This window comes from Henckelia pumila, chromosome 4 (genome assembly GCF_033568475.1).
Source record: "Henckelia pumila isolate YLH828 chromosome 4, ASM3356847v2, whole genome shotgun sequence".
Taxonomy (NCBI): domain Eukaryota; kingdom Viridiplantae; phylum Streptophyta; class Magnoliopsida; order Lamiales; family Gesneriaceae; genus Henckelia; species Henckelia pumila.
In genome coordinates, this window is record NC_133123.1 from 195389070 (window position 1) to 195400223 (window position 11154).

Genomic DNA, 11154 nt, shown 5'->3' on the forward strand with positions numbered 1-11154 from the left:
TTGGATCGTCCGAACTTCGCCCTTCCGAACATCTTCAGGGCCTCTGAACTTGGACACTTCGGACCATCCGATCTCAGGTTCGGAGCCTCCGATCCTCCCTAAGACTCGGAACCTTCTCGACTATTTTCAATTGTTCTAGATCCATTTCTGGACTCCATTAATCCATTTGGAATTTTTTAATCATGTTTTACTTAATCTAAACATGATCGTTGAATTAATTACAATTAATCCTTAATTTCGGATACGTATCACTACAGAATTTGTAAATCATAAGAGATATCTGCTATTTATTGGGGCAGGAGGGGTCCTTATCTCGTATGAGTAAAATTTTTGTTCGAGTAGAGTTCTATATGAGGTAGGAGACTGATACAAGTATGACTCAGTAACCATGGCGGTTAGGACTCCGAGCCCACCAGATTGAGATAGTCTCATCGTAATCCTAGGTTTATCGGGATCTTTCGTTATCATTTAGAGATTTCCAAGTGTTTCCAATATTATTACACCTCTAACAAGACTTTCCTTTCCGGGCTCGGGTCGACATTCTTCCCTACCCAGACAGGGCTCGGCCTAATGGACTCAGTAGCTTGGGCTTTAACAATAAACTTACCTTTTTGTAGTGCTTTGAGTCTTCATCAAGTTTAGGTTTTTCCATATAAAAGGGCTTAATGAATTTGGGAATGAGCTGACGGGTTTCAGTCGAACCAGACCCTAATATTTTTAGGGGCATCAATTTACATAAAAAAATATGACTTTTTACTGTTAAATATATATAGATCAAATTAACTATCTCATAAATATAGATTCGTAAAACCATGTGATAAGAAACTTACTCAAAAAAATTATCAAAGATGCTACGCTTCAAATTAACTTCCAATATTTTGCTTCCCAATTAAGTTTCTCAAAGGACAAGAATGTAGCGAACTCGTCTAATATCGTAACTTCGTTATCCATATAGAAGAATAAAATCTCAATTGTAATTTAACTTTAAAATTTTGTTCTTGTCTCCTTTGGCTCTTTAACAATTCTCTCATTTTTATTGTTTAAAAAAAACATTTCAATTGTGGTATGGTGTTATCTAGTGCCTATAATCCACTTTAAAATTCACAAAAACAAGAATATGGAATATGATAACGAATATATTACTCATTTAATAAAATAAAGATTAAAATCTAATCCAAATGATGAAGATCCAAGTCACATCCATGTAGGTTACCATGAAAGCAAGTTGTATAATATTCAAATGGTCAATAGACTTCTTTATTTTATTTTATTATTTTTTTCAAACTTTAAGCTTTATTTAAAAATAAATTAAGACCCACCCTCCAAAATTTAACATTTCTCTGTAATTTTATTATCTATACTACATTATATGCTATTATATCCTATAATATTAAAGTTGAGGAGGGGCTTAGAGTTATAATTTTGATATATTGATGTCTTTTTGGTAAAGCAAAAGTACCCCCTTTCTCAAATTACAAAAACATTCTGTTTTGTTTCAAAAAATCATAAAAACTTATTTTAGTAAATATCCATTTATCAAATTATCATATCCTAATAAATTATATTTTTATCTTTATCAATTTTTTAATTTTAAAATGATCATATTACCATAAAATAAAAAATTTATTATCAAAAAATATTTTTAAAATTTTAAAATTTTATATAATTTATACTTTTTTACACAAAAATTATTTAAAAGAAAAAAATTGAATATATGTGCCTAACCCTTAATTATTACACACATATGGTATGTCTGACCCTTAATTTTCTTTATTCGTCAAGAAAATATTGAATACAATTAAAATTGTTATGCCACATATAATCGGGTAAAAGAAATCTTACAAAAAAATGGAGTAGAAAATTTCATTCCCAAACTTTCACCTACAAAATCCTAGTATTAAATTTTTGGATGTAATCTCTCGGTGATTCGGGTCGTTGCTACCCACTCGGGCACTGCCCGGGTGAGGTAGCATAGACTGAACCGACATTTAGCACACACCATAGTTATTAAATATTAATACCCTTTTCCTTTAAAAAAATATTATTATCTAAACAAAACAAATATTATTACCCTTTTTTTGGGTTCAATTCAAGTCAAAATTTAGCAAGTCTGAATATGAATCAATTCGTTCCTTCCTTTTCCACGACGTGTTTTGAGGGTTATTGTGAAAAATGCACTTTGCTGTATTTCCTTTTCAAGTGTGACCTTGACAAAATATTAATTAATATTAAATTAAAAGAGTAGGTCTCTTGTGATACGACTAGTCAACTTTGCCTATATTTACAATAAAATAATAATATTGTTGACATAAAAAATAATACATTTCATAGGTAAGTCTCACAAAACTGACATGTGATACCATTTCACATGAGTTTTTGTGAAATTAAAAATAATGATAAAGAAATAATTTATATTCTTTTAAAGAATAGTATGTCTCCTATAAGACGATTTCACTAATATATCCATGAGATAAGTTGATCCAAATCATATATTTAATAAAAAATAATATTTTTCATGAGTTCAGATTGAATATGATATCCATACCATAAAATTAATCAACAAGACCGTCTCAAATAAGTTTTTATGTTTATTCATATTATATATGTAACGATGAAATTCCAATTTTTTTATTTCTTTGAAAATTTGCATTAGTAGCAAGGATATGGATTATGGACAGTTTGCCTACCTGTATAGACATTTTCCCAAAGAACATCTAAATATGGAGATTTATTAATATATGTAGGGTCCATTATTTTTTCAGCAGACCTCACATATATTGATAATTTTTCACTCTTATATGCACTATTAGGGCAGTTCCTCCTGTACAAGTAGAGTGAAATTTTCCAGTTTTTTGTACATAATATCGGAAAATTTCACCCTTTCCAGTTTTTTGTAAATAATATCGGAAAATTTCACCCTATCTATACAGACAATGTCTTAAAAGTGGATCTAAAGATGAAAATTTATCAATATATATGAGATACAATGAAAAATAGTGGATCTCACATGTATTGATAAATCTACATGTTTAAATATTGTTTGGAGCGATGTCTATACATGTAAGATCTAAAAGAAATTTCCCAGTGTTGCAAGTTCGATTCTCGTGTGGAGCATATTCTCTGCTGAATCATTGTGGGGTATGCTCTGGGGGTTGGTCATGTTGCTTCCTCCCTCAGGTCTCTGCCGCTCGTGCACATCCCTCGATTTAACCACCGCATGAGTCAGAGGCTGACTCATATAGGATGAGGTCTATTTCGAGATCAACCTTTTTTCGATATCAACCTTTTGTTTTTTTTTTTTGGGAAAGAAAGCTTCAACATTAATTATATGTACACTTTTATTTATTGTCGATGCCCATTTATGGACAAAAATCGTTAACAAAAAATAAAAATTGCAGCATAGCAATAATTTCCTAAACTCATAATAATGATAAATCTGAAGCAGCTTATCGTAAATTTAAAATATTTTCAATTTAAGTATATATATCTTTATCTAAGTATGGTCATGTCGGTTTTCTATTTTACCGTAAAAATATAAGATTATTTTCAGTAAATATTATATGTACACTATATTGAATTAATATTTATGAAAAACGGCACTTTAAAATATAATTAATTTCTTTATAATTTTTTCTAGGGAACTTACGGCATACCAAACAAATAGCATAACTATTTTTGTTAAAAAAGAAAAATCTAACTTTCGGTAAGTCTTTTGTGAATAAACTTTAGATCAGTTGACTCAATCTATGTATAAAATAAAACATAATATATTTTTATAGATTAACTAGTAATCTATCTCATAAAATTAATTTCAAGATCTCACAAATTCGTCAAATGAAATTGATGAGACGAAATTCTCTGTTCGACTTGATTTGGTTCACATGAATTATTAGTAAAATTTAATTAAAGTTATGTATATGTATGAACAAAATATATGTGGATCAGTGGTAGAAAAGCAAAAAAGAAAAATACTCCAATAAAGAAAGAAAGAAAGAAAAAAAGAAAGAAAGACAGAATACAAAGGATTGTAAAGATAAATAACAAAGAGAGAAAAACGCGTAGTACAAAAATTTGCGTCTGTTTTTTTTTTCTTCTTGTTAACGCGGTTGCCACCTCCCTAACCTTTGTATACTATTATATACCCACCGTGCGAAACAATTTCCAGCCCCACAAGTTAACTCCAACAAGTGTTCAATTCTTTAACTCCTCTCAAACCTTAAACTTCACGAGATTCCCAAAAGGGAATGTTGCGATCATGCTGTTTCCGCTGTTTGGGGTGGCGAAACTCCGATAGTTTGATGTGGCACATGGACCTCAAGCCTCACGCCTCCGGCGACTTCTCCATAGCGGTGGTTCAGGCCAATTCCAGCCTCGAGGATCAGAGCCAGGTCTTTACGTCGCCGTCCGCCACCTATGTTGGAGTTTACGACGGCCACGGTGGCCCGGAGGCTTCCCGCTTCGTTAATCGCCACCTCTTCCCTTATCTTCACAGTATACTCTTTTTTCTCTCAATTTTATTTTTTGAGTAATAGGGGATTCTGGGGTTTTTTTTTTTTTGGGTTTTTATCTACGCTAAGTTTTAATTTTGTTAGTTGGGTTTTGAAGTTCATTTTTGTGAGTCTCTGTTGATTATTAGTTTTTGGTTCTTATTGTTTTGATGGGAGATTATGTTCTTTTTTGTTCGTGTTGTGCGAAAAACGTTTTCGAGTTATGATTGAATTTTGCAGTGCAAGATGATAAGTTAGAAACAAAGTTTGTTTATTTTTACTCTCCGTCCTGTAGAATTTGCCACAGAGCAAGGGGGATTATCAGCGGAGGTAATAAAGAAGGCTTTTAATGCGACCGAGGAAGATTTTACTAGCTTAGTTAAGCGATCATTGCCGCTCAAGCCGCAGATTGCTTCGGTGGGATCATGTTGCCTTGTTGGTGCAATTTCAGGTGGTGAATTGTATGTGGCAAACTTGGGAGATTCAAGAGCTGTTCTTGGCAGGAGGGGATTTGATGGAGAACTTAATTCGGTTGTCGCAGAACGATTGTCGACCGATCATAACGTGTCCTGTGAGAATGTGAGAAGAGAGGTCGAAGCTTTACATCCTGACGATTCACCTATTGTTGTCTATTACCGAGGAGTTTGGAGAATCAAGGGTATAATTCAGGTAATCCTTGCCTCTTTCGATGTCATTGAAGTCGCCCTTAAAAATGCATTGGAATGTAGAATCTAGATTTGGCGAGGCATTTAGTGTGTTCAATGATAGCTTTGGACTTTCAAATCCCTATCAAGAAAATCGAAAACAAGTTTTAGGTATTGTTTGTAAGAGCTTATTTTAAGTGCTTCTCAGCTCCTTTCCAAAGATTTCATCAGCTAGGAGCTTGAATTCGCTTAAAATAAGCTCTTGCTGATGCTACCTTTGTTATGTTAAGTGTAAGAACAATCTCATCCGAGTCAATATCGTGCCAAAGGTTTCTGAAAATTGGCATTGACCCAAAATTGCTTGTGTTTAAAGGGATTTGTCTTGGCTACTCTACCAGGAATCAAATACACTGCCTGGTTAGATGTGCTGCTTTTTATTCTTTCACGTTTGATCACAATCTTAGCACACTGTCTTGTAAAAGCTGAAAGTTCTCTATTAATGTCATCTGTTCTCCAGGTGTCGAGATCTATTGGCGACATTTATTTGAAGAACCCGGAGTTTCACAGAGATCCAATTTTCCAACAATATGGAAATCTTGTTCCCATGAAACGACCGCTGTTGTCTGCCGTACCCTCGATCTTGACTAGGAAGCTTAAACCACAAGATTTGTTCCTAATATTTGCCTCCGATGGTCTCTGGGAACATCTCACTGATGACGCTGCAGTTCAAATAGTATCAAAAAACCCGAGAACTGTAAGTATCACTCTCCCTCGCATGGACACCTTTGATTAGCTTTTTTCCAGTTGAATTCATGTTGAACATGAAATCTCCTGTTTCATTCATTTCGTTCCCTCGTTTCTTAAGTTTGTCATTGCATTGGACAGACGAGCAAAAACACTAAACAAACATGACTTTCTTTTCCTTTATCACAGGGGATAGCGAGAAGATTAGTGGCAGCTGCTATTCGAGAGGCGGCTAAGAAGAGAGAAGTGAGGTACAGAGATATCAAGAAAATCGAGAAGGGAATCCGAAGGCATTTCCATGATGACATAACTGTTATCGTTATTTATCTCGATAATCACAAACCATCCAACTCCAACGGCAAGCGTGGTACCATCGGCTGCACGACTGCCCCTGTCGATATCTTCTCCTACAACTCAGACGAAGTCAAGGAAAGTTCAGGCGACAATTTTCTTTCCAGCGAGGAGGCGCCATTGAGCATAACATATTGACAGTTTTACAAAAGAATTGATTGATATTTATTTGTATACAGGTTTGGTGTAGATAAACTCATGAAGGAGAGAATTTTGTAAAGTAGGTTCTAACTGAGGGCCAACACTCTTTGATTGACATTTATTGTCTTAGTTTTTGCCGTCAGAGTGTTTCCGATGGTTGAAATAGATTGTTTCAAATATTTTGCTAAATCTATCTATAACAGCATCTACGTACCTGCACATAACATATCCACCAAAACGTCGTCCCGATCGCAGTTTTAAAACCGACTGATCGATGATTTTGATTTCAGTTGGAATCGAACTTGTTGATGCGGTTTCGGCTCTGGTCTCTAATGTTTTTGGTTCCAGTTTGAATTGATTTAAACTAAGTTTTGACATGAAGAAAAACTAATATGAGTCGAAGGGTAAATTTAATTATTCAACACTTGTTTGTGTAATAAATTTTGTCACAATTCATTATATTTCTCAATAAAATATAGCATTTCTCAATACTCTATCCCTACTAGGAACTCTTGGCGACAAAGAAAATAAGAAACGTAACTAACTTACGTTGGGTGATTCCTGTGTTACACGGTATTCGCTCCAATATATCTTTAAAAAAAATAATAGTGTAGTATTCTAGGTGTAGCATAGCTCAATCGCTGATAATTGTGGTAAAGAGTTTTTTATACCAATTTTTTCTGTGAATTATTAAAAATACACACTTCTCTCATATGAAATTTTAATAAGCATCTCAGTTCTTAACATTTTGTAATAGTTGCATGTTTAGCCATTGTCACGACGAGTTTGTTAAACATGCGTTGTTTTTGCACCAAAATAAACATTTTTTTAAATATTAGGATTATGATAAGAAAATAACCTATTATTGTAATAATTTCCAAATACATCACTCACATCAGAATACATAATTTTTCTTCATAAATACATGTGATGTATTTGAGTAAATAAGAAAAATACTACAATAAAAAGATATTTTTGTACTATAAACCTAATATTGTACTATAAACCTAATATTGTAAAAAAAAAAAAAAGGATTCTTAGGTGCCATAACAACGCGTAGTCAATAAATCGTCGTGTCAAGGGTTAGACGTATAATTATTACAAAAATTTAAAGGCAAAAATGCCTATTAAAATATCATATAAAAAAATATGTAATTTCAATATTTAAATGAAATTTTGGTATAATAAACTCCAGTGGTAAATGTATGGCTTAATCAATCTTTAGCCCAGATGGGTTTGCTGTGTCTTATAGAAGCTGTAATGTGGACTCTATTCAGTTGGGCCGGATTCTATGTTTGTAGTACCTTGACAGCAAACTCTTTTAAGTTTGCAAGCCTGAATTTGGGCTAGGCCTAAACTGTGAGAAAGGCCTTGAGGGGGATTGTGCTTTTATCTTCCTTATTTAAAAATTTAAGTATTTTGCCTGTTCAAATGGGGATCAAAATCCCCTGCTGTGCTCCAACCACAACATTCGGTGCTGTGAGGCATTTAATGGGCTTTCTTAATGTGGGCTTTATATTACTTAAGTTTTTAGGTTAAATTTTTGTTCCCCTCGTTTTTCCGTCCACTATTTCACGTCATGCTCTTTTCTTCGTTTTCTTCTTCCATTGAATTTTTTTTTTACCAGAAATACTATACAATATCAGGTTCGATTTTCTTGCTCTTTTACATGTATAAATTTTTTTTCAAAATTTTTTACTACCGAATTTTTTATTTTGTTTTGTTTATTTGTTTTTTTATTGTGTTATTGAGACCCGTATTAATTGTGTGTGTGTGTGTTTTTTTTTTGTTACCGATGCTATCTTTAGTATCAACATTTAGGAGATTTGGAAATGAATTATATATATGTGTCTAATCATGTAAGATTAGGTTTCAGTTCATAATATTTAATAATTCTTGGTAGGGATGATTTTTTTTTTTTGGTAACGTGGGAACCCGCGGCCGTTGCTTGCTTGTGGCTTTGATTTAACATTGTTTTCAATTTTAAAAAAATAATAATTTAATCAATACTTATACAAATTCTTGAATATGCATCGGGGGTTTTAAATTATGAATATTCCTTTCATTTATGCATAGTTTAGAAAATTGGCAGTTGTGTTTTTTTTTTTATAATTAGTACAATACTATAAACAAAAGTACTATTATAATCTAATCCAAGATTAAAATTCTTTTTATTAAGAATTTTATATTATCACTAGTAAGGTTAATATAATTTTTGTATGACTTTTACATCTAGTAGGACGAATATGGAGAAATAAATGACTTTATACAGACCAACAAAATAATTAGGATATCTCATCATTGTTTTATACATGACACAACTCACTTGGTTTAAATTTTGATTGACACACACTACAATTGATGCACTTGACTTATCAAGTTTTGACTTATTGTTCTTGGATATTAGTTGAGAAAATGTTATTCTTGTTAATTTGTTGAATTTAAATTGTAACAGAGAAATTTATTGCTTTTTCGAGATTCTTGATGGATTCTAGTTCAAATATTGAATTCAAGCCAAAGATTGTTATGAAATTTGATAGTCTCGACGCTTGGAAGTTTTGGGTTGAATATGGTGGGAAAATTGGATTTGGAGTTAGAAAGAATTATTTCAACAAGAACAAGAACACCGGATTTATAACTTCTTATAAATATGTTTGCTGCAAGGAGGGTGTTCGTAAAGAAGAGAAAAGAGATTCATCGACACTCAATCCTCGGTTTGAGACTCGAACGAATTGTAAAGTAAGAATGGGTGTCACATTTGTGGACAACAAGTATAAAGTTAATGAGTTTATCGAAGAACATAATCACCCGCTTCATCTTTAAAAAACAGTTCATATGTTGGCTTCCCAACGTAAAGTTACAGAAGTTCAAGCCTATGAGATTGATTTGGCAGAAGATGTTGGACTTAGACAGAAATCAAATTTTTTGATGATGAGTAAGCATGTCGGGGGAATAGATGGTCTTGGTTATACCATGTTGGATACTAAAAATTATATTCGATCCAAAAGACAAAGAAGTATGATATATGGGGAAGTTGGTTGTCTGATGCAATATTTTCAACAACAATTATCTAAAAATCTATCATTTTATCATGCTAATCAGATGGACGTGGAAAAATAGATAACTAATGTTTTTTGGGCCGATGCGAGAATGCTAATAGACTATGATTATTTTGGTGATGTTGTGTCCCTATATACCACGTATTGCACAAATCATGGACATCGACCACTTGCTATCTTCTCAGGTTTCAATCATCATAGAGGAGTGGTAATTTTTGGTGCAGCACTTTTGTATGATGAGACTGTATCATTATTTAAATGGTTGTTCGAAAATTTTTTAGAGGCACACAAGCAAAAAAAACCTCTCACTATCTTCATTGATCAATATCAAGCTATGGCAAAGGCCTTACAGGAGGTGATGCCCGAGATATTCCATGGATTGTGCACATGGCATTTAATGCAAAATGACGTCAAACATTTGGGAACCTTGATGAAAGATGGTTCTCATTTCTTAACTGATTTTAAGAGATGCATGTATGGAATTGATGATGAGGCACGATTTGAGGAGACATGGAGTGTTCTACTAGCACAATATACTGTTCAAGAAAACACATGGTTGCAGTCCAATTACAATATAAAGGAGAAATGGGCAGCTTGTTATATGAAAAAGGTTTTCACACTTGGTATGAGGAGCACACAAATCAGTGAAAGTGTCAATTCTGATATTAAAAGTTGTATGAAACCCGACTTGGATATAATGCAATTTTTTAAGCACTTTGAAAGAGTTTTGGAGGAAAAGAGGTACAATGAGCTAAGGTGTGAATTTGAGACACGCCAAAAATTACCGAGATTAAAGCTAGAGAGTTCTCCTATGTTGCGGCAAATTTTTGAGATTTATACTCCCACTTTCATCTATTTCAAATGGAGTTTGTTTTGTTCGCAGCTGCTTACGTAAAACATAAAAATGAGACTCAAACATTATTTGAATATATTATTGGGCTAATCGATAAAGAAGGAGAATGGAGGGTGACATTTAATCTCAGCACCAAGATGATTTCATGCAGTTGTTGGAAATTTGAGATGACTGGATTATTACGTGCTGTGAAAGTATATGATGTGCTGGACGTAAAAAAACTTCCCGAGAATTATATCTTGAATAGGTAGACGAGAAAAGCTAGAAGTGGAGTGGTACATGATTACATGGGCAATGAAGTCGAAGAAGATCCTAAACGAGAAAGTGTAGAACGATATAGAAAACTTTGTATGATGCTCATAAGACTGAAAACCGAAGCATCCGTCCATCCATCAACTTTCACTTTGGTGCATAATGCGAGTTCTGGTTGGATCGAGTCGTATTTCTCGGTCACATTATTTCTGGAGATGGTATTTCTGTCGATCTCAGCAAGATCGAAGCCGTTATGAATTGGCCTAGACCGACTTCTGTGCATGAGATTTGAAGTTTTATGGGTTTAGCGGGTTATTATCGCAGATTCATCGAGGGATTCTCATCTATTGCAAATCAGATTACCCAGATGATTTAGAAGAATGCACCTTTTGCTGGGACTGAAGAGTGTGAGACCAGTTTTATTGATCTGAAGAAGAGATTGACCAGTGCTCCGATTATTTCTATTCCGTCAGGTACTGGTGGTTTTTTTTTCGTATATTGTGATGCTTCTCACCGAGGTTTGGGATGTGTTCTTATGCAGCATAGGCACGTGATAGCTTATGCATAGAGGCAGCTGAAGCCGCACGAAACTCAATATCCGGTTCATGATCTTAAGCTGGCAT

At 33.6% G+C, this 11154-nt stretch overlaps 1 protein-coding gene across 1 annotated transcript; it reads left to right on the top strand.

Moving 5' to 3' along the window:
• The first annotated feature begins 4154 nt into the window (after nt 1-4154).
• LOC140860252 (probable protein phosphatase 2C 63) lies at nt 4155-6567 on the top strand. Its single transcript, XM_073263179.1, has 4 exons — nt 4155-4491; nt 4783-5156; nt 5649-5885; nt 6065-6567. Exons 1-4 carry the CDS (start codon nt 4245-4247, stop codon nt 6362-6364), a joined length of 1158 nt encoding a protein of 385 aa, XP_073119280.1. The 5' UTR covers nt 4155-4244; the 3' UTR covers nt 6365-6567.
• Nucleotides 6568-11154: the final 4587 nt, after the last annotated feature.

What these genes read in the sequence shown, in the direction of transcription:
- LOC140860252 (XM_073263179.1), top strand. Translation starts at nt 4,245, where the DNA reads ATGTTGCGATCATGCTGTTTCCGCTGTTTGGGGTGGCGAAACTCCGAT. An exon ending in CCTCTTCCCTTATCTTCACA is followed by an intron (nt 4,492 to 4,782) that starts GTATACTCTTTT and finishes TCCGTCCTGTAG; the next exon opens with AATTTGCCACAGAGCAAGGG. An exon ending in GAATCAAGGGTATAATTCAG is followed by an intron (nt 5,157 to 5,648) that starts GTAATCCTTGCC and finishes TCTGTTCTCCAG; the next exon opens with GTGTCGAGATCTATTGGCGA.